Source organism: Buteo buteo, chromosome 23 (genome assembly GCF_964188355.1).
Source record: "Buteo buteo chromosome 23, bButBut1.hap1.1, whole genome shotgun sequence".
In the NCBI taxonomy this organism is placed as follows: Eukaryota; Metazoa; Chordata; class Aves; order Accipitriformes; family Accipitridae; genus Buteo; species Buteo buteo.
In genome coordinates, this window is record NC_134193.1 from 1385437 (window position 1) to 1413008 (window position 27572).

Below are 27572 nucleotides of genomic sequence, written 5' to 3' on the forward strand. Positions count from 1 at the left end.
TGTATTTAACCATTAAAGAAGGAGACATCATTCATTTCGAAGAGCAAGTCTTTCTTCCCCTATATAATTATTCAAAGCAAATCTACTCTAAACATTTCCCATCAAGTTGTCATTCGGATGTGGCCCATCTCTGGACATCTCAGTTCTGTACATGGTGTGCTTTGGCTCCTGTGAGTCCGCAGCTTTACTTGTCCTCTGCAAGGCAAAGCTTGCTTTTCCTTTTTGCCCCACGTCCCCATGCTTTTACCTACAATAATCTGCAATAATGTAGTAATGCAGCACAGGAGTGTCTGGAGGTTTGGTTGATGTTTGTAAAACAAGGTGGTGTTTGTTTGTAAAACTAAGCACCAAGACCCCAGGACTTAATTTTGTCTTTTTAAAAATGAACACACATACCAACTATCTATCTTTTGCCAACTGAACTTGCCACAATTTTTTTAATACAAATTCTGCAAAATCGCTACCTGTTTTGAGAAGCTATACTTTATCTGGACAGAAGGCTGAGATTTTTCTGCAAGAGGGTTCACATTTGTCACACAAGTACTTGCAAGCTTTCAGAGAGTGGCATAAGCCAGACACATGCAGAACATCTCACTGTATGCTGGAAACTGAGCAGTTCCTCATGGTTTGTTTTCTTTTAACATAAGAAGAAAAGATTTCCAGTACTACCTCATTTAAAAATAATCCGGTATCACTAAATAAACCTATTTTACACTCTTAACAATCAAAGTCTTCGCTTCTCCAATATTTTGTCACACTGAATAGTTGTCCCAGTCTTCCTTTCAGAAAACAGATCTCAGCAAAATCATTATAAGATACCACTATTAACATGGATTACAGTGTTATACCAGCAATGGAAACCAACAATAAGAATTGTAGGTTACTGATTACATTTTAGCATTCTCAGCACAGCTGCTAACCAAAGAGGGTCCAAAGAAGGCTGCTATTTGCTAGGAGGCTAGCATTTGAGCACTGAAGTCGGTCACATCTGTACTGCTCTATTCTAGGAACTGTGTTTGTGAACCAGCCTTCAGCGTGAGAATCTGACAAACCACTCACAACATTTCATCTTTCTACTATAACACTCACAGTCTTATTTTATATCTGCAAATACAGTACTGCTCTGAAAGAAAATTAACTGAACCCATGTATTCTCTTCTCAAATTGTTTTATTTCTAATAAATCACTGTTCTAACTTTTGTTATTTCAGCTGGTGCTTGTGTGTTCACACAGACACCAGTTACACACAATCATAATTATGATTATATTCAACTTCATTCATAACCTATCTTACTATGTAATATTCTTAATCTCTGATGTACTGTACTTTTATTGACTATAGGAGGAAAGAGAGGCCAAAGGAGAAGATACAAATCTGAGGTTGTTTTCAGGTTATGTGTGGATCTAAGACTTTTATAACTTCCCCTTGGTTTGAGGGTTGTGCATCCCAACTTTGGTTTCCAGTTTATATAGGACTATCCACAACTGGATGCTCTTCATAACACTGCCTACCCACTGACACTCCAGAAGATTTTTGCCCTCATTAGAAATGGGGAGAAAACTACTGTACAGAAAATGAAGAAGTTGCAAAGTAACTGTGCCTTAATAACTGTGACGGTTTTTCTGCTATCCAGTCATTGTTACCACAAGGCACAATCGGCATCATATTGGCACAGAAGAGTTAAAACAATAAGGAGGATTTGCAGTGAAACAACACCATATTGTAATCGACACTCAAGACTGTAAAAACACAGAACTGAAAACAAACACCAGCCTCTTTGTTAGACAGTTTAGTTTATACAGTTCAAAGAAAGACATTTTAAAGTGACCTCCACATTATTTTAAATCCCACCTTGTAACCTCTCCTTGCTAATGCTTGTAAACAAGTAGAGTCATCTTGAAAGCTAAATATTATTCACTCTTAGCTGCTAATTGGCAATTATTGTGTCCTGTTATAAGCATAATGGATCAATGTTGCATATGAATTACAATATAAGCTTACTTAGCACCTAGACTGTCAAAAAGAATTTAACTTTTGTTTACCTGACTAGGTATTTGCATTTCGGCTTTTAAAAAGGCCAGTGATGGATGCTGACTCAGACTTCACATTACAAACAAGGAAATTCAAGCATGTCAGACACTGAGTAATTTTTATGTACAGCGTATTAATAAGTGCCCTATTTTACCTAGTGGTCTTTCAATGTTATGTAACAAAAGGAAGATAATCAAGGGGATGCTGGTGGAAAAAGTAATACAGATTGCTTAAGTTGCTGTGGAAGAACAGACTGCATCAAAGAAATCTGACACCTACATCTTGTAAAGGTTAGGATGGGATCTCTGAAAGAATACATCAGATTTGATGCATAATTGAATAATGTTTCCTCCTGTTCATCTGGATTCTGCAGGTGATTTACCAAGATTATTAGCAGCCCATTTCAGCAGAATAAACAACAGCACAAGAAGCAGCGTCTACGACATGAACGGGTGGTCAGCTATTATCATCTTCTGTGAAAAGGTACACTGTGTAGTTCCTTGTTTTAGATAACTTTACACTTGACCAGTTCTTTGCCTTTCTTGTTGGAGTGAGCTGCTTGACTGATTTGTGATAAATAGGTGACAGAAATCTCTCTTAAAATGCTTTACTATCAACTCTGCTATGTAAACCTCTTATTAGAAACAACACAAGTACTTAAGGAGTGCAAAGTGTCATCAGTCTGCTTATCCCTCTGCAGTGCATACGCTGGAGGTGACTTCTCGTTCTGTCCTGTGTTTCCAGTCCAGGCTGCTCATTTGGGTTCTATCCAGGATGGAAGACACACAGCCTTCAAGGCATGCAAAGCTGCAACCATCACTGATTCACTGCCGTGCAAGGCAAGACTTCATGCACTGTTCCAGTGTAGGTTAGACTTTTAATACTTAGATACAGACATTCAGTCATTTACAATACTACACCCACGTGCCAAGCAGAAATAAAATGCTATTATAACAGCGATTAATCGCCTGTTGCTTATCCAAAACCATGACACAAATTCACAGATATTTCAGCAGTGTAACAGTGGCTATGTGGAAGTCACTATGCATGTTAAAAGTAATACAAACATCCCACTGCACTTAATGAGCATCGTCTGCAATAAGATAGGCCAGCTTTGAAGTTTGTGTATCAGTTTCAGAACTGCTTCCCGAAACTCACCAAAGCGGACTTCCCCACACCTCCTGAACCAAGGACCACTAGCTTGTATTCACGCATGGTGTGGTCTGTTCAAATAGCGACGATCTGGAAAGCAGGAAAAAAGCCAACAGTTAAAAGCATACCTGCACATACAAATTTATGACACTGTCTTCTGAAAGTAGCAACACACTCCCCTTCTCCAAATACTCCTGAGAACAAAAATCTCTTTGGTAACAGCTACGGTTTTTATTTTTCCACCTGGGCACTCAGATTTAGATGGCTGCTCCAACAGCCCCAGTTTATACGAGATGCCCAAAGCCAGACCTATTAGTCTGCCGGTGCTCAGAGAGGAAGAGGATGAATAATACACCATGGTACAAACACGGCGCAGCCACAGGCGCCCGCTCCCAGCTGCACTGGGCAGCACAGGCTCTCGCTGCCTGTCCTCTGCATTCTCCGTGGTTTATAGCGTAAAACAATGAGCACCTGACAAGAAAATTAGATTAGAAAGATGCAAGTAGAGAGGTTTACTTCTCCCACCCACCCCCAGCAGGGAAGGATTTAGGTCAGTATTTTCCCTCTGGAAAAGGTCAGGCCTAACTTACAGCTGCCAAGGCAGAACCTCTCTGCTTGCCCAAGCAAGGACTCTGCCTTTTTATGGAAATCTTGCAACTCCCTCCACTCACTAAGCAGCACCAGAAAACTTCTCATTCTCATCGAGAATCCCTGACAAATAAGGCAAATGACAAAGCTGGTGATAAACATTTTACACTATGTTTACGTTATAAGCCAGGCTGGGCTGTCCCTATCAACAGTGCTCAAGCAAACAATGACCTCAGCAGCTAATTATCTTCCCCCTCTTCCCCCAGCAAGATAGCACTTTCTTCCCAAGTAAGGCTTCAGAAACACAAGTGCTATAGGGCTGGGCAAGCTGCGTTTCTCAAAGGCATTTCAAACTAATGCTGCCGCAGGATTTATGGGTTCACTGGCTACAGTTTAAGGATTGCTTAAAAAATAAAAATGTATTCCAAGTAGTTTGATAGAGAAATGTATCACCTTGTCGACTACCGTTAACAACAGCCTGCAAAGAACAGGGATCGTATTTTTAGCTTTGCAACTGTGGACAACTCCCTGACAATCTGTGTCTCAAGTTTATATAATCATTAAATCAGGACAGGTTTTTTTCTATCATTTAAACTCCCAAGGGAAAGCTGTAAAACAGAGAGTCAAGAGGAAACCCACGTGCTGCCGCACACCCATAGCCAGCCCCCACCGGAGCTGCATCAGGACTGGCAGCTGGACACCCTGCCCAAACATCCTACTTTTAACCCTCAGCCCTCAACCACAGTATGTTTTATGGGCTAAACGTGACACAAGTACAGCTTTAAACAAAAATTTAAAAATCCTGCATGCAGCTGGAGAGAGGCATACAAATTCCGCAGTTGGTTTAGCACAACTTTAAGCTAATTTTTAAGTCAGAAGAACAGAAATACAGGGCTCGCCTGTACGCACTGAAGCTCTCTGCAGTCATGTAGCCAAGCTCCCTTCCCTCAGCCAAGCCTTACAGAGGGAATAAAGCTGAAGCTATCAGCAGCAGCCCATAGTTTTAAGCACCTTGGGGTGGTTTTTCTTCAACTCTTGAAGTCTACATGAGCTGCAGTTGCTTAACTCCATAGAAATTGTGAAATTAAGTCAAACTGAAAGGGATTTTCCAGAACGGTAACTTTGAGTATCTAAAAGCAGAACAAGCAATGTCTATGCACTCTAGTACATTGACAACATTTTTGGTTAAAATTCTGGCAGCTGTAAGCTCTTCTGCTTGAAAATTTCCCCACGAAGTAACATTCACTTCCTTTCTTTCAAAAATCATGATTTTGGATAGGAAGGAGAGGGGAATTCCAATTAGCAATGGTTTTCCCCTTGATAATCCTTAGAAATTAAAAGGTGATGCATTTTTCATAAAGTATAAATGGAACTTATTGATCCAGTTTTATCTTCCTACAGTTCCACAGTCTGTTCAACCTAAGAAAACCCGGAAAGCAATCAAGCTAAGGGTTAAATTTAGCTGTGAACTCTTTCACTTCTTATTTATAGTAAAAATACTTGTGGGAAAGTTTCAGCTGGGAGCAGTACAAGACTTACTTCTCATTTCTTCTCTACAGTATTTGCTGATTTTTTTTTTCAGGTGCAACAGGAAACCAAGATCCTGAAATGCATGAGCCTTATTACTGTAAAACCCCACATGCCTTAATTATCTTGTAGCTCTTTCACAAGGATGTTAATGTTATCTGTTTATGCAACATGAATAGAGTGCTCAAGAAATTACTATGCTGCATCCTAGCCAACTTTTCATTTGGCAACTGTTTATGCCCACCTAAATACAGTTAGACACAGTAGCATTCATTTCCACCCAGAGCTCTATGTAGTGAAGTTGCATGCTGTGAAGCAATGGCTACGTTTCAAAATGGAATGAAATTACAGGCATTAAGTGTTTCGTTCGAGTCAAGAAAAGAATATGATCACTAAGGAGTGTAAAAAACCCAATTTTAGTGTTGTCGTAAATGTTGTGAAACCAGTCTCATTAGTTCTGGATGCTGTGGTGCAAAAAGATAAAGCAAAAGCTGAGCATGCCTCCTTGCTCGTGCTCCCTTTTCCCATACACACACAGCCACCTAGCTACGGCAGAACTACTGTGGGGCACGGAGCACGTTTCATACCAACCCATCACTGCCCTGAGCAGCAGGCTTTCTCATCCCCGCTGTATCAGACTCTCCAACCTACCCAGCACCTGTACAGCCACTTTAAATTCAGAGTAATAAATTGGTAGGGTTCAGATTTCATCTATAATGAACAAACTCTGCTTCTGCACTGCAAAACACCTGACACCTCAGGATTAACCTCTTCTTTTCTTTATTCTTTAAGAGGAGCATCTCTTTTCTGCTGCTACGGCCACCAACGCTGCCTGGCAAGTGACAGAAACGGATATTCAGCTATTCACAGCATCAGCCCCAGGATGCCCAGCTCCTTCCTCAAGAAAGAGTATAGGGCCACACCCTGTGAACAGATGGAGAGGTAAAGAAGAGATGCAGGATGTTTGTTTTAATATACAAAAATGAAAGGCAGCGCAGCCAGGGTGGCAGAAGGATCTCTGAGAAGGACCGGCAGATGGACGCAAATGCAAATGAAGCTGTAATCTGAAACACAGCTTCCAGTGCCCGCTCACCTGCTTTATTCAGCCAAGCACTCACGCACTCTCTTAACGGCATGAATCATCTTTCGCCCTGTTGCAAGCGAGTGGCTGAATCAGGGTACAAAGCAGCAAAACTTTCAGGGTATTTCTCAACCAGCAGAAGCAGCCAGGCAGAGGCTGCCGGGAGGGTGGCGTGGGGAGAACAGCTGAGGCCCTTCAGGAGATAAATCTGATGCAAAAATTAGCCACTCCAGTTAAAAAGTTTCACCAGCTCATCAAGAAGTTTATAATTCAGGTGACGGGGAGAAAGAAGCATAAACAAAGAAGATAAGCGAACACAGCACTGAAAGAGAGTGGGTGCAAGAACTTCACACGAACCTGAAATGTGACATGCACCCTGTGAAATGCAAATGCCTAAGTACAAATTTATACATCTGAAGAAGGCAGTTTGTATTTATTAGTTCCTCCTTCCTTCTCCAAACACTGATGGAGCTATGAGTAACAGGAGGTGCAGATATGCTGCTCAGTGTGAGGAAGACAGTGGTAAGAGCATGTGGTCTGATGGTTTTGCATAACTTGATGGAACGTTGGCCGTAACTGATGACACAATCTCCATTAAGTAGGACGATAACAAAAGACTTAAAAATCAAAGCAGACACATTCTTGACTCAGCCTTAAATGAAAAACTGTGGACTGTAGTCATAGATTTTTATTTTGTACAATAGCAGAGGACATCAGAAAAGACAGAACACAAAACTTCAGGGTTTCTTTTCCCCGCTACAGGAAACAAGATTCAGGCAACTTTATATTTTAAACAATGCATTATACACTCATCAATTCTTAAATTTCCCCAACTGCCAACATTTTCACAGTTAGCAATTTTATTTGAAATATATTGAGAACATTAAAAAAACTCATACCTTGGCATAAAAGATCTCTCATCAGTGTTAGCAGCCCTACTGAAGGTTTTTCTAGGCTCCCTATAAGGGACTGAAAAAAAAAAAAAACAAACCAGAATTAATTATTTTTCAAATGACAGTATATGCAAGCATCAAATCTTCTCTTCATGGTTTCAAACCAAAACATGCCTGTTACAAAACTTGCTCTTTGCTTTATCAATGGAGCTCTACGCAACTTCTGAATACTTGCATCAAATTAACTTAAAAACAAGAACTCCAGCACAATTTAAACTTGCCTCTAGGACAGTGAAAGCATTTCGGGGGGCCGGGTGGAATCCAACAGCAAAACACAATTTCTACTTGATTATGTCATTAAAAACCACTTTACCAACTGGATTTGCAGTTAAGGTAAACCATAGGAAGTCAACAGGAAATTGAACTTTTTCAGGTTAAAAAGTGAAAAAGGAAGTTCACAACTGTAAACTTTGCATTTCTGTTTCATACAGGACTGCACTGACTTTTGAAGCCAGAAGTAAAACTTGTCCCTGTGCTATGCAGCTCCTGGAGCAGCGTCAGCTCAGCCATCCAATCTCACGTTCAGTGACAAAGCTTCAGTCTGAAAAGAGAGTAATCATGGCTGACGAGTCTCATTTTCCAAGACCCACAGCATATCCACCGCTCTGCCTGGGGTGGGCTGGGCCAGATGCAGCTGAGCTATGAAGCCAAAACGCTCCTACACCTCCGGCCCCCGCACAGGCAGCAGAAGAGCTGCAGCAGTGCAGGACCGCGCTCTGGCTTGGTCCTCCTCGCCTCCCATCGGCTCAGGCGAGGGCTGCTCACCCTGCTGCCGCATTGGCTTAAGATTTCATTTAGGAGCACAGGTTACTTGCTGTTTTGGGGGTGGGGGTTCCCCCCCCCTTTTTTTTTTTTTAACAAAAAATTTCAAGTTCCTGATTTCTGTCTCCCAGATTTGAAAGCTATAAAATACAGTCCACAGACATGGAAGGAAAAGATTGCCATCACAGGCAGAAGTACTTCTCTCTTCTTATGCACTGTTTTCAAATCATTATCTAAATGGCTTGTCTGTTGTTTTCTCTACATCAGTTTTTACTGGATTTACGCAAAGTTGCCACTTCCATCCACAATCCCCTGTGCCTGTTACTTGATGACATCGCATTGATTGGTGTTTGCAAAAAGTTCACACATATTTCCAAAGTCTCACTTTTTCGCTTTCCTCCGGCAATGCCTTCTACCTCGATACCATGGATTTTATCCCCAAATATACACTGACAGCCGTCCTCCCTTGATTTCTGACCGTCCCTTGTTCAGCTAACCCAGGGGTGGGGAATTTTAAAGAACAGTTCAACTCCTATTGAAAGTCAACAGAATCCGGGCTCCCACATCCCTTCTTCCAACTTACTTGAAACTCCCTCCCCATGGCCTTTGCACCTGCAGCACGCCGTGCCTGCGCCTGCGTGGGAAAGCATTACTCCAGAAACCCGGGGAAATGTGTTTCTGAAGAACTAGCTACAGATAACAGATCAACAAAGATATTTAAAAACTGAGTCAGTACTAAATGAGTCAGAAGGCCACGGCTGTATGAGAGGCGAGAGGGAGGCAGGGCAGAGGGGGAGGCATCTGCTCCTCCGCAGCTCCCTCTTGCCGCAGTGAAACTGCTCGGGCAGGCGTTGGCATTTCGGGCAGGCACTGGTGTTACACAGCAGCTGAAGCCGGGCTGGAAACGCCACTGAGGGTGCTGGCTGGGCTTCCACTGCACGCTGAGCACATGTCCGATAGGTAGGTTTAAACAGACGCAGCCACTTTTTAAACAGATGAACAGACTCCATCCATTCTGACAAACGGGATTTATCAAACCCTCACCCGAAAGCTGGCTGCTATGATCTCCAAGCACTCGGGAGCTTCCCATGCTCTCCAGGTTCTTTCTCCTCTCCTGCAGTTTGTTTTTCCCACAACAAAAAGACAACTTTCTTCTGCAGGAGAGACGGGTGCTGCTTAAGTCAAATCACCATGTTCCTGTGGACTTTTTCTCCCTAATATACCCTACAGAAGATTTCACTTACAAAAGACAAACTGAGGTCAGCCTAACCCTGTCTGAGGTTCTATCAAGTTTGCAATGCATTTTAGGAGATGAAAACTTAGTACTTTCTACTATCAAGAAAGCAGGAGAAAGCCAGCTATGTTTAAAGCAGCCCAGCAACCCTGAGTGATTTTAGAGGGGACAAACCATCACTTAACCGCTCACAATCGGCATTGCCATAGTAAAATCCAATGACTGTTGCAACACCTACAAAGTAAAGTTATTTTATGGAATCCATCGGGTTTCTTTCTTGTAAGAAATACACAACGCCTGTACAACCGTGTTGTACCTCTGCAGCCGAGCACCACGATCTCTGTGGGGAGGCTGCACCGCAGACCGGTTCCAGGCACAGTATCACTGCACGCAGGAAACAGAAGCATCAGGCACTGATGCTATCAGGGTCCCTCTGAAACGAATCCAGCATCCTGTCCTGTACCTCTCCAGCCCACACACGAGCCCTGCCGTGCCCCGGCCCCCGCTTTCTTCTCCAGCCACCTGGGCAGCCCCACGCTGCAGCGAGACGGAGGGGACAGGCTGTCCTCCTGGCCCTGCCTGGGCAGCACAGATGTCACACATGTGACGCTACTTGAAGAGCATCTACAAGCTGTGAAAAAAGGAAAGTGGAGGGGAGAGCACGGAGGTACACCCAGACAGAGGATGCAGCATCCCAACGGTCCTCAAGAGCAGGACAAGTCCCAGAGCCACTGTCCCACTGCCCCAGTAACCCTAGTGGCTCCTCGTCCACGTGTTTTAAAAGACTGTAATACTTGTGGTATCACAATCCTTTGCTCAGCAAGACTGAACTGCAGCAGCAGCAGTGATACTTCAAACAGTAATCATAGCCATGGCTACACCCTGCTGCTATGACAGGCAAAGGGTCCTCTGTCTTCAGCCTTTTATACGTTCAGCACCAGCTACACCAAAGTCTCTACTCACTACTAAAAGCCTACAGCTCTGTGTTTCTCTGTTTCTGGAGTATCAGACCAACATCCATAGGTAAGTCTGCCAAGCAAGTGCTGTATTGCAGGAAGCCTCATATTTTGCTTTTCCCTGCCGACCCCAGTTCTGGCTCCCCCAGCCCTGCCCAGGGTGGAAACCAGCGCTCACCGACTCCTGAGCCAGCAGCCCGGGAAGCACAGCCTTACCCCGAACATCGATGGGCAGCCACTGCCTTTCACTAACAGCCCAGGCAGCAGGGTCCCATCCCGCTCGCAGGCTTCAGCTGCGTAAGACAAGGTCGTACCTCCCAATCCGCAGGCAGGGCAGGACACATGCTTGCGCTGCGGGGGCACAGCGAGACAAGCCCTTGGAAAGCATCCCTGGTCCTTCATGCCCCAGTGAGACGGTTTGGCTTTATGTGGCTACTTGCTCTTCCCAGGAGCATCTCTGAAAGCTTCCAAGGGATAAAAGAAGCATTTGTTCCCCTTTTAATGCTAGAACCATAGGAAGTTTAAATGAAAACCTAGTAATTTGGGTTTTTTTCAAAATATTTCTTTTCAGCAGCTCTGCATCCAACACTCCAGAGCTGTGGGCACATGCCACCTCGAAGCCACAGAAATCAAAATGTTTTAGAAACAGATAATGAAGCTGTCATAATCCTTGTCAAATATTTTTCCAAATATAATAGGAAGTGAGTCTACAGCAAAGCAGAGTTCATTCAGGCAGCTCTTGCTGCAAGCATGTGCTTGGATCCAATCTGTACACACCTGAAAACACAGGGATTTTAGTGAAAGCGCTGACAGTCTCAGCTACAGGACTGAAGTCAGGTGACAACTCAGCAATGCAGACTGCATTTTCACTCAAGAAGCACAACGCACAGCCCTAGTTTAAAAAAGCGTGAGAGAAAAGGAACAGAAAAAAGCAAGGCACCAAATGAGAACACACCAAACCACAAACATCAGTTCCTAGAGACAACATGAAATGGCCTCTCAAGGTGCAGCTTCTGCAACCACGTGCACTGTTAGCCTGACATGTATTTTGCTCTCTTGCTGTTCCCCAGAAACATGCACTGGGATAGAGGAAGATAGGGAAAGATGTCCCTGGGAGAGAGGAGAGAGGGGCAGGGAGCAAACACCACTTACCCAGCCTTAGGGGAGGGGAAAAAAAAAAAGAAAAAAAAAAAAGAGAATAACCTTCTTTGGAGTGCTGGCTTGCACATCACCCACACCTCCCTTTTTCTAGCGGTCTGATTTTCACATGCGGAAACCAAAATATTTAACATTTCCAAGGGGAAATGTGCTGTCAGCATTTTACAGATTTGGGAGAGAAACGTGCAGATGTCTGTGTGAACTCCAGCACCTCCCATCTCGGGCTGGCTGCACTACCCCAAGCGGCCATCGCTTTCCCATTTCCCCGAGAGAGGGGCAGATTCTTGGGACGTTATAGCCGCATGTCTTGGTTATTTTTACCCTGGCAGTTAAATACAGAATCATGGCTACTATAAACAGACCTGTTTAATTTTGAACTTGTAAATGTTCTTCATGCCAGTTTTTTAAGTTATTATAAACTAGGCCATGAAAAGGGGTGGATTTTTTTTTTTTTTAAAGTGTCTACTAAACATTGCTCAATACTCCACCAAAATCCCTTCATTTCTCATAGTCGTGTTTGCAAAACAAACTCAAATCCAGCCCTCTGCAAAGGAAAGATTTACTTTCCTCAAAATCACACTAAAACTGACAGATGCCCTCCACAATAAAAAAAAAAAACCAACAAACAGAAAGAATGATACAGCAGCGAAGGCTGGAAGCACAAGACCCAGGGCTCTACCCTTGGCTTCACTGAGGACCAGCATTTGCCAAACCCTAGGCTGCAAACTGCCGGCGGTACTGCGCCGGTTCGGCCGCACGGCTCCGGCACTGCCGAACGACAGCTCCACTCACCATCTGCTCCTTAATTTGTTATACACCATGTTCTTAGATATTAAATTACTCAATGAAGTCAAAAGCACATTAAATACTTCCCTAATATTAATCAAAGCTGTCAACAATTACGCAATTGTTACATGCGAGCTACGGAAACGTGCCGGGAAGAGGGATGGCAGATCACAAATGAAAGGGTGTTTGTCTGCAAATCACACAATTAATTAACAGACACCTCCCCTAAAAATTAGCAAGACAAACACCACCATAGACTTAGCCTGTTAGTTAGCACAGAGTTTACTTAAATAATAAAAATCACTGCCATAGACTCACTTGCCAAGTCCCTTCCCCAAGGCAGTCAATCTCCCTGTCTTTAGGGTACACAGAAAACCTCCTCCACCTTCCCAGAGGCCATCAACACCAGAAAAATGAGAGGGAAGGTTAAAAAAAAAAAGACAAAAAAAGACAAAAAAAAAAAAAGACCAAGACTGGGCAGAAAGCAGAACTTCAGTGTAACTTCCAAGTATAAGTTGACAAACTTCCATTCACACAATCTTCAGAGTCTACCTCTATTTTATTACTCATTATCACTGCGGTATCTGACACCCAAGTAAATGTATTTTATATATTAAGATTATATAATAGCATACATCTTTTATACATTATGGCAGGAATCTCACCCTCAATTTTACAATTTTAACGGTAAAAACGTTACCATTTCCACTGACTGCTTTCAGCATCAAATCAAATACAAATCAAGGCAACAAGTGTATAACTAACTGTATGCATAATGATGTTGCAGGATGAGTCACTACCCAACTGTGGAGCATTACCCATTCTGCAGTGTACATCCAGTCCCTCTAGGTTTATAAGCTTTTGTTCTCCTAAATACAATGCAGGCCAAAACCTGAGTTATTTCTTGTCAAAGCAAGGAAAACATTTTGGTTCCAGGCAGGAATTTACATTGCCTAATCCACCTACTTTATACTTCGGTAACTTCAGCATTAGAAAACAGGTATTTTGGACATTCAGAAACACACATACTCCTCAGGGGCAGTGGAAGCCTAAGTACACCAAAGAACTGAAGCAAGACATAAGTGAGTTCCAATTCCCTACAATAAGACTTCAGAATTGAATCTAATTCTGAACCACTACTGTGCTAAAAAGCATTTTAACAAAGTAACTATAAACTGAATTCACTGTGATTAGTGAAGAGTAACAATATTTCAGTACTGTGACATTCTAATATTTCTAAAAGAGAACTTTCACCAGTAATTCATAAATTTACAAACAAGAAGGCAGCAACATTTTATAACGTAGCTTGTCCACGATTCAGTAATTTAAATCTAAATACTTTTTTTGTTGTTGTTTTTGAAGTCCTAGATAAAAACAAAAAACCACAGTGAGAAGCATATGCAAAAAATAAAGCTAGTTTCAAGCCAAATAAGCAAACAGGTATTTGAGAACACAAGAGAAAAACGACATTGTTCTGAGGTGTTATTTGAAGCTTTCGACTGGAAAAGGCAAGAGACCAGCCTTCAAATCGTGCACACATCCATTCTCAAAAATTCAAGTCCCGACCGTGTGCTCCTCTGAACCACATCCAAATAGCCAGTTTCTGCATAATTTCACATCTTCCGTGGTGTATTGTGAAGGTTACTGATGCAGGGCCAAAGCCATAAAAGCCTGGGCTAAGAGTAAAGTCCTCTAGCAACAGAGTCGTCCTTTCTGACTTCAGTGTTGTGCTGAACTGGAGCTTTGAGCAAATTAACTACAGCACACACAAACAAGCCAGAGAAACAAACTTCTTTGAAAACAGCAATAATTCTGTAATTTGAAAGAGTGATCTTATGCACAAATATACCGAGATGGATCTTCCTCAGTCTGTAATCTTTTCTGCAACCAGCTTCATGCTGAACTTGCAATTTTAAAATACCATAACATTAACTTCTATGGAAGTGACTGCCTACTTACTCATTTTAAATTGCTTTGCTATAGAAGCACTCCAGGCAAGGAACAAGTACTTTGGGCAGCTAAAGCTTGCCATGCTGAAACGGCTAATTTATTTTTTGTCCTATTGGTCTGCATTTGCAGAAAGTTGCTAGGGACGTGTGCCAGACAGACAAAGACATGGGAAAGGAAGCCAGAAGCAAAACTCAAAGACCAACACACACTGCATCCCCAAATTAGAACAAAACGCTACGTCACTCGCTGTAATTGGCAGCCTCCCCTCCAAACGGACTGCAGCACTGCTGCTGCAAATTTAATACTAATGAGCACTGATCTGCAAACAGGAGGAAAGACATCCGCCTAAATGGTGCAGATTTAGGAGAAAACAGACTTTTCTCAATTATATATATAAAACAGTTTAATAGAAAGTATTGTGTGGCCACATTATGGAAACAGAATGGCGATGAATCACACAGCTAATGCCTGTGTGGCAGACAGCCGGCAGAACAGAGGTCCTCCCAAGCAACACCATGGTCACACTCAGCCATTTCTCCTCTTCTCGTCTAGAGCTACTTGAGTATGTTCAGCAGAGGGGTTTACACAATTCAGAGGAGTTCTTGAAAGCTCTTTCAGAAGAAGAAAAGAAAAATACTTCCTTTCCCCCTTCCTCATCAGCAGAACATGTAAATGTTAAAGGGCATAAACATTAGACATAGAAGCCATTTATGGGACTTCTGCCATGTCTTGTCTACCACATCCACAACTTGCCACTGACTTTTAAGTCCTATAAAGGTTTTTTTTCTCCATTTTCTTTAGTAGAAAAAATGTTCTGACCTTTTTTAATACAGATTAAATTCCAGACAGACTCTAGGAAGCCCAATCGTAGCAAAGCACCAACTACATTATACTTGGTAAGAATAATTCGTTGTGCCGATAGTAGCTTGGCAACGTTCTTAACTATGTTCTTCCTGGTTTATGTAATTAGAGTAAATAAGTGACATGAGGTAGATAGATTGTCACTGCAATTTCAGCTTGCACTTTAATTATTTTCTTTCTGCAGTAATGGTGACCAGACACTGGTCACAAAGCCCAGGCACTGGTCACTGCTGGGGGCTGGAATCCAGTTTGTCCTTATTTGGTCTCCGGCATCGAATCTTTGATGGAGAGACCAAGAAAGCTTCCTCCCAATTAAGGTTCCTTTGAAACTTTTTGAAAAAACTGCAGAGGTTTAAAATGTATTCATTCTTCAAATGTATTTCTACCCATCAGTGATAAATTCTAAGACTTATATTAAGCCTCTAAAAACACGTCGTCTGTTAGCATGGACCACTGCCCAGCTTTTCAGGAGACTGGGCTAACTTACAAATTCCAGAAAATATTAAGATTCTTTAAATCTTACTGGCAAATCTGCAATAATCGGTTTGCGTGTATACACTGGATTTGACCATGTAGACCGATCTAAAGGTCAGGTTTGCATACGCAGCCTAGAGATTTTCACTGCCTTAAAAATACTTTACTGTTTAGCATGCGTCAGCCACAAGCAACCAAAACACCTACCGTTCCCACGCAACTGTGGCTAATTACACGCCTGTTCTAACAATGATTTTTTGAATGAAAAGCCCCACTTACCATATGGCCACTTATTAATACTACATTGTTTACCAGTTTAAATAAAACCCATACAGCAATGAGTATCCATGTAACGAGTACCTAAATACAGTTAATGATGGATGTATTTTAGCACTGTAAAGTAGAACTGTACCTCTTGAAATGTTTTCATGGCAAATTTTAAGGCTTGATAGGAACCTGAATAACAGTAAGTTAATGTACAGAATTAACTTAGAGGAAAAAGTAACAGTTTCATTACTTTTTATAAAGAAATGAAGTTATTTAATATGGTACTTAATCCTTCAGTATTTAGCTCAGTCCCTTAATGCCACTTCCTGGAACCTGGGGGCAGAGGAGGGGTGGAAACTGAATTTTCTTTTACAACAAGAAGGAAATTTTCTTCTATGTGAAGATTTTAACTGAAGGAATATTCAAAAATGTTATTTACACTTCAGTGTTGGAGCCTGAAGGGCATCACAGCAAGAACTTTCAGGCCAGGAGGGTTGAGAACTGAACCGCTGGCAGATCTGACCTCTGTACTGGGGCTTCTCCGAAGTTTATAAATCCTCCTGAATCTGCCAGGCAAAACTACTTTGACCATTCATCCCAGAATTTCCTCTATGGAAAACAAAAGGTGACACTAACCCCTAAAGGAAATAGCTCTGATAGTTTAAATCAGTTTTATATGAGCCATTTCAGTATTTATAGGTCAAGCTTGATTACAACCAAAATAGATTATTATACAGCTGTCTTTGAACAACAACAAAAAACCCTGCGGGCAGTTGGACTCCCGCTCCCAGAAGGAGACGCTATGTTTAACTCACAAGGAAGGGAGGACACATCCTACAGCAGCTAACAAGATGAGCACCACTGGCATCAGCCAGCTCTTCCCTTCCGCCTCATGAACAGTATTCAAACAGCGACAAAAAAAAGTTGTCTTTTTGTCACGTGTCTTTGAAATGATAAGACGTAAGGCAATAGGAAAAAAAAAATCTCTCCCATATTAGTATGCAAATTTGTTAAACATATGGCCTGGAGACAGTCATGTCAGTTCTGCACTCTGAGCAAGACCTTAGAACATACCACACAATTTGAATGTTAATTGCCATTATCCACAATTTCTGTGCTTTCCATTTTGGTTAGGACATCTTTCCATCGAAGATAAAACTCCCATTCAACTGCTTTTTCTAGAGTAACTCTACAAATACAACATCAGCCATACAAATGCATGGGCACTACTGCCACTGGTTTTAAAATATATTTAGGAACTTTTTTAAACTTCTGCCCATACAGGTGCAGTTAATATGAATTTGGCATGAAAAGGACAATAGAAGAAGTTTCAGCCCCTCAGCTCTGTAGACGTGACTTAGTTTTTCTGACACCTGCTAATGGCACACTCAGCTACCCTACCGCCCCACTCTAGCTTGCTTTAGTGCTAAATTGACTTGTACTCGATACCATTTATGATGAGGGTTTAAACAGTTCATTTAACAGATAGAGGCTACAAAGTACTGAAATTACAGAATAAAGGAAAAGACACACTTTCTTGGAATCACACCATTGAGGAAAATGCCCTGGAGCATTAAAACATCTGTTTGATCATTTTAAGTGAGATTCCTGAAAAAGCTTTACTCTAAATTTGAGTGCATTCTAGTGATCAATATGCCAATGCAGTGCATTCATGAAACAAGACAAAGCCATAATAATATTGTAATCCCTATGACTTTGTAAGTGATCTGATGAGTTAAAGCCCTAAATGCATGAATATTTCATGAGAAAGACTGTCTGGAACAGTTTCAGCCTGTATCTTTAAGATTAATGTTATTTTCAACTACAATTAGCGTTATAATCCCAAGCAGAAAGCAACAATTGGCTAAATTTATTTTATCTTCACCTGTATTTATTTCATAAATCCATCAAGACTTCTGATCTTCAGGCCCGATACCCACTAACCGTTACCCAGCACAGTACTAACATCAAATCTCAGGGTAAAGCATGAAGTGCTGGAATGAGACTACTTATGCAAAAAGGAGAATTGCGCCAGAAACAACCTTACCCAGTGAACTATGATTTACTTTAAACTATCACGTGGTAGGTGGCATATAAAAAGATATTATTCTGCATGTCAGCTGTCTGTAATGAAAGTTTTCCTCTTCTCAGCAGCCCCGCCCTACAACTTCAAGTTTATTTGCATTAGAGAAAAAGAGCATTACATAAAAAGCAACATAAAAGGCACTGCAACCAATACATCTAGCTGAACTGCTCCTCCCACATACTTGGTGCTTTCCAGAGTAAGGGTCTGTTTCCAACGGATGTGTTAAAAACGTGAGAGATGCCCAATCCCACACAGATTATTCACTTGGACAAAAACTAATAGAGATCTTACTTCTAGAGGCACAGAGCGCTCACAACTACAGCCACAGCCAGCTACAGCCACAGATGCTCAGATCTTTAAAGAGCAGATTTGATAGCTATGAGTTCACACGCAATACCCTAATTTAAATATGACAAATTCAAATTTTTTCAAGATTAGAACACTCCAGAACACAATACTGTTGGATCCAACAAATATTTCAACAAAAACCCCAAACATTCCAGCCAGCCTTAAATTTGCAGTTCTAGCCACTCACAAGTGAAATGCAACTGTTTTCCTGTAATGCTCCACCAAGCAGCAGTTATGCAATGTAACCGATTGACAAACATGATGTGTGCTACTAGTCACAGTGCATTTTCAAAAAGTAGTTTTCTTCCAGTAACTTTTGACAGGGTGACAATTGCCTGTTACAGATGTGCTCGTCCTACTTCTTACGCGAGTGTATGAAGCACCAGGGCAGCATATATTTTTGACTGCCTCATTTAAGTGATTAATAAAGATCTGTTTCAGCCATAACAACCACTGCTGTGGACATATCCAGACCTCTTGTTTCAGTGCCCCAGATGGATTTAAATACTTTCTATCTTATCAATATTCAAAATAAATAACAAACCATAATGACTCAAGCCACCTGCTCAACAGGACTGCTATCGCCTGGCTCCCCATATTTTCAGTGAAACAAAGTGAAAAGGGTGGCGAGAAAGCCAAGCCAACCACCTGCAGCCGTGGGCTGTAAGCAGCCCTGAGGCTTCCTTTTTTGCTGTTTGTCCCATGTTACCCGTTTCTTCCCTGTTACAAAAGCACTGTGGAGGGTCAGACTTTCCCCCCAGATAAAGGATTTTGTTCATCAAAAGAAAACAAACAGCAGTTTTCAAAACATACTAAGGTCTGCTTTTGTCAGCATCTGGATTTCTCAATCAAAAAAATTAAATATGCGCTTTCACCTGGGTTCACATCAAGCAACTACAGCTGCACCGAGGAAGTGCCTGTTCAGGTATAGCAGGTATTTCCCAACACCCAGCACCCAATACCTGCTGGACCACTCGCAGCACGGGGCAGTAACACACATCAAAACATCGTCTTCATGTGGCCACATTCAGATGCACGCAGAGCTACTCTACCTGCTTCAGCCAGCTGACGCAGTGAGAAAAGAGCCCTTTGTCATGCCCTGTGGACTACTGTCACCGGAGAAACAGACACAACACAGTTTTAAATCTCACCTTTAACTAGATGTAGTGGCTACTACAGTGCTGTGAGTGCAAGCTGCAAATATAAAAGCTATAAAACCCAGAACGATTGGTGATCAAAATTAGGGAAGGTTTCTGGTGCCCGATTTCTTCCCACGCACACCTCAAAGGATCTTCCCACAGCAGATGAATGGAATTTAAGTTTAAACACACCATTTCTGATTAGGAATGTAACACTCAGTGCCTCCTCCTTGAACACCACCCATCTTCCCACAGACTCTTCATTTTAATATCATTAAATGCACTACTTTAGACACCCTTAATTATTGCAGTATTTGCAAGGGGAGAAGTGATCTCTCAGTAACCAGTTTCTGCCCCGTTCAGAGCTCTGGAGATCAAAACTTGTTTTGTACCAAACCTGGTAGCGAAGTGGCTCAGTAGGCCTAGCACCAGAACAAAGTGCTTCAATGTAGGTACCAGGTACCAACACCTGAGCAGGTACATGCTGTGCCCTGACTGATGCTCTGCTGCCACTGGTGTCTACACAGCTTCCCCCTGCACTCCCCTTTCTCCAGAAGGGAGCTCAGAAAATAGGCATTAATTAACAGAATTGTCACTATCACAGGAAAGAACAGGAAGCTAATAATGTGAGCCATTTAGCTCCGAATGGTTTCGGTCAGCCAGCAGACATGTAAAACCAACTCACAGATGATGTCTTAACAGTCACCAACACAACAAACAAAGCCAACTGAAAAACAAGCAGTGCAGACCCTAAATTTCTTGCAACAGAAAGGCAGCTTGATATAAACTCCCATAAATGCAGGCTGTTCCTTGCAAATAACAATCTGTTACCACTGAGGACAGAGAACAAATATTCACCTATTCAGCCACCATCCAGAATAAGCCGCAGGTCATGTTCTTTCCAGATGTAACAGGCAAAGCGCATAGCCACCACGTCACCTCTAACACAGTCCCAGCACAAAACCGACAGAAGGACGCTGCCCTAGGTCAGATGCAGTCAGGAACTGTAGTTTCTTTTTCTCTCTGCAACTCCTTCCCTCTATCAGCAGTGGTACTTGCACCACCACACAATGAGCCAGAGCAAGAAGTGATCTGGCTGAAAACTACATATATATTTTTGGGACTAGCTCAGTTTTCAGGAAGCTAAGCTCCCTGAGTTACCTCAACATCTAAGAGCACAAGTATCAGAGCAAAGGGGACACTGGAGTGTGTGACTCCATTTAGTGACCATGAAACCACAGCCTGAAGCTCTGGCCACTGGAGCTCCCAACTGCACCTCGCCCACTCTACCAGGTAATACAACCGTGCCATGTAAACGCAATGAAACAGAGGGTAATTCAGCTTGCAATGGATTGCCAAAGGTCTCTGCTACAACCCCCTGCTCCAAACAGGGCTAGCTTCAAAGTCAGACCAGGTCAATCAAGACCTTGCCCAGTCAAGTTCGGTGTATCTTCGATGACAGAGCCTCCAAAAGGTCCTGGGCAGCCTGTTCCAGTGCTTAACTGCTCCCACAGAACGGTCCATCCTTGCTTTAACTGAAGTTTCCTTTGCTGCCACTTGTCACCATGGCCTCTTGTCCCTTCAGCGTTCAGCGTTGCCTTTCACTTGCCATGGCAGGCTCCAAGAGACAGGCAGGGTCAGTCACGTGGTGACACATCTATGGATGTTGAGATAAAACCAAACTCACACCAGGAGGTTTCAGAACCTATCTTGCTTATCCACAAACAGCTTTTGTCAAACACTCTCAGTTTCCTTTGCTTCTTCTAATACTACAAGGTAAACTGATCTTAAGAGGCATGAAACATCTACTTTATACATCATACCACATATAATTTGAAAAATTAATATTTATTTTTTTTTTGCACATGGAAGACACTATCTACAGAAACCTAAGTTACCTACTCTGCCCTCTCAGGACCGTCACCCACAGCAAGTCCACTCTGACCTTGGAGGATGCTTTTTCATGGCCTGCTCTGACATGTGAGTGAAAGCCAATCAACTCAAAGCACACACAGCTGGAGCCTTAGAGCTTACATTAAAGCCATTGAATCTCGTAGTTGCTTTCAAACCTGGTGATACTCCATGAAATACAACTAAAACATCATTTTTTATATACTATAACCAAGTTTCTCCTACAAATCTTACAGTATTGGAACAAATGCTGCGTTTAATGCCAGGTCCACTAGTTAAATGGCAACCTTAGAAAGCATATAATTTGCATTTTTCAAAAACTCAAAAGTATGGCTAGGAAAACCAGCACTGACTCTTAAAATCTTATCTATTTTATAAATCAAAAGAAATGATGCATTCTGGAGAGCTTGTTTACATGTAACTCAAGAAACCTTAAGGAGAAAGTTGGACTAGATGACCATTGTAGATCCCTTCCAACTGAAATATTCTGTTCTATTCTGAAAGGAAAAAACCTAGATGCATCCAAGGAATCTCTATTATTTATGATACAGGACTGTTTTCCAGAGAACCATTCAGGAGGAACATCTGGCCAAACTTCACCCTGTTTATGTAACATCACACTATGGAGTTCAAACCCCTGATTTGTTTTCTGGTCCCTGAGTGATCCAACCCTAAAGATGCTGACTTCTAACAGAGGCAGCTCCATCCTCTGACAGCTGGGACCTCTCTGGAAGCCCATAGGAAGCCCATAGGCAGAGGCACAAATACAGGCAGTAAAACAACAGAGCAGGGGACACTTCGGAGCAGAACCAGTCATCAAGGGCACGACAACCTCACGCCAAGTCACTTAGAACACAGACTCGTCTCAAACACAAATCTAAACTAAATTTGGTTTGGACTATCAAAGAATATTATGGAAATAGAGTTATCATTCCCGCAATAACTTTCCCAGGTGGTGTAGGACATTTAGGGAAGAAAGCTAAAAGCAACACTGAAATACAGAATTAATGTCATATGGCTAGTTACTATTTTTTCAACACGTAATTTGCAAGTATGTATGCAGGCTAATCGAAGGTTGTTTTTATTTGAACATATTTATATAAAAAGTGTAGCCACACATACTTTACATTAGATAATATTTTTTTATATCCTTCTTACTCAAAGGCTATTAATGAAAGTATATCTTCTTCACACTTGTAAACCTTTCTCTTCTGGTATATTATTTCAACAGTTCTTCATTTAACCAACAGAGATTTTTTTTTTTTTTTTTTTCATTCTAATATTAGTGTTGGAGACACTAAACTGGATCAGTTAGACTCCTACTTGGTTCTTGCTTCCAAGTGTTCTTGAATGCTCAACAATAAAAATTCAACAATGGGAAAGCAAAGGAGTTAAACCTGTGACTTGCCTAAGAGCTCTAATCTTACCATACAACTGCAGAGGATGAATAACCTACTACTACTTCTAACTGTACGGCTTTAAAAAAAAAAAAAATAGTCGTCAATCATTCTGAGAAATGTTTTACCCATAAAAATAGTGCCTCTCTTCTTGGACTGTCTAATACAATCTATCACTTGTATATGTAGGATTGAAATAAATTCATCTTCATGACTTTATGCTCTATTTAACCATTTCCATTAACTGAAATATACTGAACTTGATTATATTTGCAACACTAGCAGCGGGAAGCATATTGTATTTTCAGTCTGCTGAATAACAGCCATGAGCTACTGCAGCCGTAGTCTCGTTCCAACCTGTGCTTTGTGAACAAAAAGCTAGGTCCTCCTTTATCCTCTCCATACTTACAATGCTAGGATACAATCCAAGGAGAAACCTGTTTGAGAGGTGACATTAATTTATACCTAGAGAGCAGTCTAGGAACCCGAATAATCTCAAATCCTGCCTGCCACCAGACTTCAGTACTGCGGCAAATAAAACAAAACACCTTATACAAGTTTTAGCATCTGAACAAGACAGACTGGATCAAACAAGATAGCTCAGCAAGATTAACTTTTCTTTCCAACTTTCTAACATCCTTACTTATCTTGGCCATTAGGTGTCATGTTTGCAGGATCAGAAGCTTTTGCAAAGTGTGCCTAAGTAAAAACTTGATCCTGGGATTTATGAGGATGCCTTTAAGAACATGCTTTCATTAAAATTCTGTTTAATTTCCTATTACCTGTTAAATAAAAGAGTAAAAGCAAATCAATAACTACTTCAGAGCTCAGCATAAAATGAATTCAGGCTGTACTCTAATCACCATCCTCATTATCTCCTCTTAAAAAAACCCAACCAAACAAAACCCACCTCAAATCAAGGCCCAAAAAAACCCCAAAACACACATAACAACCACCAAGCGCAAGCCCAGGACTTGACCAAGTTCTAAAAGTTAGGTCTCTCTTGTATCTGCTTCTGCAGAATTCAACACACAAAGCTACCAGAAGTACTTGATGTTTAACTTTAATCTGCCTCATCAGAAATTAAAAGAAAGCGATAAAATAGAAGTCTTCCATATTATCCTAAAAAAAAAAGAAAAAGTTTTGATCATGATCCACAGCCAGACCCAGCTGACCAAGCCCAGCAGCGCTCTGCTGAACTGACTTCAGCAGGGTTGAAAGTAACCCCAGACCAAGGGGAATTCTGAATTTCAAACAGCTACAAGTAAAAAACACTTCAAATATAAAGAATAAAGATTTGAACTTCATGTATGTTCAAAAGATTCACTTCCTTTTCTCTAGTCTAAACAGAAAACATGTTCCTGTTCTCAGAATATTAGGATTCCTCTTTAAGATGATTTTGTTTTTTAAAAGTCTTTATAGAGTTGCACAGAAGCAATCTGTTCTCTAAATACGAAGTACAAGTTCAAAGTGCCACTGAGTACGCTGTCCACGCGCATGGTACAAGAAAAAACACTGCAATATATAGTACAAACAAATGTTTAGGATTGTTTATGCCTAAGACTGAGTCAATATACAATTAAAACTTTTATGTTAAGAGTATGCCCACATGTTACACCACTGCTATCTAATTACATTTCAATTTTTTAGGAACAGTCCTCAGACTGGATGAAGAGCCATGAAATGTATCACAAATAGTCCGTGTATTTACTGCTCACGGTTTCAAATATAAACCATTTTGATAAACTGTATAAACATCAGTCTCCAAATAAAAGCATTAACGTGCCACTGGAATTACACTGTGCTAGTAATTTAGTCCATTTGGCACGTAGTCCTCTCAAAATCTTCAGCAAAGCTACTTACCCTAAAAACGGCCACACCAGAGCCAAGACACGTGATGAGAGACACCGCGCTTAGCTTCCTTTGAGTCTTCAGAATTACAACTCTTGGGTCTGCCAGCACCGCCTGGGCCTACTAAACGCCATCAAGGTTTGTTTTGCACCGTACGTGGTTCCTCGATCAGACCACTTACACCCTTCTGGACATACTCTCCCCTGCTTACAAAGGCCATAAGAACTATCTGCTTGTAAGAGGTATAGCTCACTTTTCTGTGGATGATCTTAGCCTGACAGAACACAAACAGCCCTCTCCTCCTGGTGCATAGAAAATACTGCGCACGAAAACAGATTATTTTTAGCAGCAGTGTATGTGAGCACAGAACTTCCTCTCGACTCCACCTTGAAGAATGACATGTGTATTCTCCTTCTCATTTCCAAAACTAGGATTTCACAACTTCTGCTATCCAGCACAACAGAGAGAAGGAAGGGACAATCTGCTGAGAACTGCAAGCGACAATTTCCTGGTTTCCAACTCGGCATTAAAAACTTTTGTTGGAGTATGTTGTTGGTCTTCAGGCAATTACGCCAATAAATTGATGGCATTTTTTCTGCCACAATGATGAACAGAACATTAAATGTTTTTATTTATTACACTGATCTTTTCCATAGCAACAGGATGTGAACATGGCATTCCCAGCGTAATGAAGTCACTATAGTAACGTGATAATGATGTCAGAATAATCAGACAGCGTTTCATACTTGGGACAGGGACACCGCTTCTGTGAGTTAAAAAAGTTGCAGATAGCACAAATGCAAGGGTACTCCATCCAATCTAAAACTTCCCTTTAAATTGCCTCATTTCGGAAAACTTCTCATTAAAGGCACAGACCTTTGACTGCTAAGGCACTACTTTCTGTTTCTCCATAGCTTCACCCATTACCGCCTAAAAGTCTCACAAATTTCTACATTAAAACCCTTTCAGAACCTGAGGGATCTCCTAGCACCCATGAGAGTTAATGACGTACTGTTTCAGTAAGAAAAAGCAACAACAAAAATCACAACAGTGAAATATTTCACAGCAGACAGCCGCTCTCAACTACAGCCAGTTTCCTCAGTTTAACTCTTCGCATAATTTGGTGCCTCTTTTTACATGGAGCAATACTACTACTCAGACAGAATTACAAAAGCAACAGAAATTATAGAGCGCTGATATAATACTCCGAAGGCAGGCAGGCGTTTTCAAGTCAAACAACTATTTTAAGAAATATTATCTCCCTCGTTAAGCTACTGAAAGGAAAAAACCCAGAGCTTTCATGGTTTGCCCTTCCTGTTTGCAGCTCTTTCCAAGTCCTGAGCAAAGGAAAGCCCAAGAGCCGATTCCGGTTCTGTGTCGGTCGGTATGGATGCGTCATGTCCAAACCCCAACGCTCCCGCAAAGAAAGCTTCGCAGAAACCCTGGCACCAAAACCACCTGTATCGCAGCTCAAGTATCGTCAGCAAAGACGCCAATTAACGAGAAGTTATCTAAACACAAAAGTTTCCCTACACAGAGAACGGTTGCTCTTTAAAGCGACCGAAGGAAGCCCAAGAAACCATTTCAGAGCTGAAGCGGTCCGAGACAACGGGTCCCTGGGCCCGGAGGACGAGGGTCGACTGGCACATCGCCGCTCCGCACGGCTGACGAGGGGCTGCTGGGCGCCCGCTTCCAACACCGAGCCGTCGCCTTGGCCCGGCTGGTCCCACCTGCCTCCGGCCCAAACCCCGCCGACGTCCGTCCGGGCAGCGAAGCGGGGCGGCGGGCGAAGGCTGGCCCTCGTCCCGCCGTCCGCCCGGCCCCAACGCCGCCCTCCCGCTCCCCTCCGGCCTCGCTCCCCGTTTACCTCCGGTGGTCTTCGGGGACGACGGCGCGCGAGACCTTTGCGGGCCCCCCTTTACATCTCGGGGAACAGCCAGACGGCGCGCGCTCCCCTCGAGCCCGGGACGCCCGGCGCACACCTGACTATACGAAACACCGAAAGAATTTTGGTTATTTCCCGAGGCACGGCGACACCCTTCGCCGCGCCGAGGGCCAACCGCCCCCGCCTCGGCCCCGCCAGCCTCCCGGCGCCTGGCCGCCTTCCCTCGCCCGGAGCCCCGGCCGCCCTTCGCCGCCGGGGCCGGGGGCCGCACAAGATGGATGTCCGGCCCGCGCCCGCCGGGGACGGGGCAGCCCCGCCGCACGCCGCGGAGCCCGGCGGCGGGGGGGAACCCCGCACCGCCTCGGCCGGGGCCCAGCTCGGCCGCCCGCCTCGCCGCGGGCTGCCCTCCCGCCCCGCCGCGGCCAGGGCCGGGGAAGAAGCCGCCTCCCCCCCCCCCTCCGCACACCCCCCCAGCCTCGCTGCCTGCCGGCCTTCGCCGCGCCCCCGGGGGAGGGAGCGCTCAGCCCGGCCCCGCTGACACCGCCTGCGCTCCCCGGACCCCCGCCGCCGGGACGCGGCCCCGCGGCCTCGCCGCCGCCAGGCCCCAGCGGGGGCACCCGGCCCGGCCCGCCCCCGCCGCCGCCCGCGGGGCCCCGCCGCGCCCGCTCCCGCTGCCTTTCCCCCGCCGCCGCCGCCGCCCCGCTCACCCGCCGCCTTCCGGGCCGCCTCCCGCCGCCGCTCGGCTCGGGGCTCGGCTGCTGTGCGCGGCGGCGGCGCCGCGTCCGCTCCGCCCTCACCGGCCGCGGCCTGGGGAGGAGCCAGCGGGGCGGGCCGGGCCGGGCGGGGGCGCGGAGCCGGCGGAGCCGGAGCGGCGGGAGGGGACGTGACCGGGGAGGCCGGCGAAAAGTTCCGGGCGGCGGCGCCCGCGGGCCCGGGGCAGGTGCCGGGGCCGCCCGCCCCTTCCCCGGGCTCCCTTCCCCGCCGGGCCCTCGGCTCGCCGCCCGACCCTTCCCCCGGCCGGAGGTTCGACCGCGAGGGGAGACCCGGCTCCGGCCGAGGGGCCGCGGCTGGGCCTCGGCCTCCCGCCGCCCCTCGGTCAGTCACCGCCAGCCGGGGGTCCCCGCCCGGGCACCAGCTCCTCACGCCCCCCCCGGCTCACCGCCACTATCGGGCC

At 43.7% G+C, this 27572-nt stretch overlaps 1 protein-coding gene across 5 annotated transcripts in view; it reads right to left on the reverse strand.

Moving 5' to 3' along the window:
- RAP1A (RAP1A, member of RAS oncogene family) overlaps positions 1-27252 on the reverse strand; it is a 42277-nt gene extending 15025 nt beyond the window's left edge. The window contains exons 1-4 of one of the 5 annotated variants that reach the window (XM_075055784.1): positions 27106-27252; positions 26381-26499; positions 7280-7349; positions 3191-3274 (exon numbers count right to left, since the gene is read on the reverse strand). In XM_075055784.1, the coding sequence (XP_074911885.1) occupies positions 3191-3247 (57 nt within the window). In that variant the 5' untranslated portion in view covers positions 3248-3274; positions 7280-7349; positions 26381-26499; positions 27106-27252. Of the gene's footprint in view, positions 1-3190; positions 3275-7279; positions 7350-24525; positions 24797-26380; positions 26500-27105 lie in introns of those variants that run through there. The other 4 variants (XM_075055789.1, XM_075055785.1, XM_075055786.1 and 1 more) reach the window with 4 other exon arrangements.
- Positions 27253-27572: the final 320 nt, after the last annotated feature.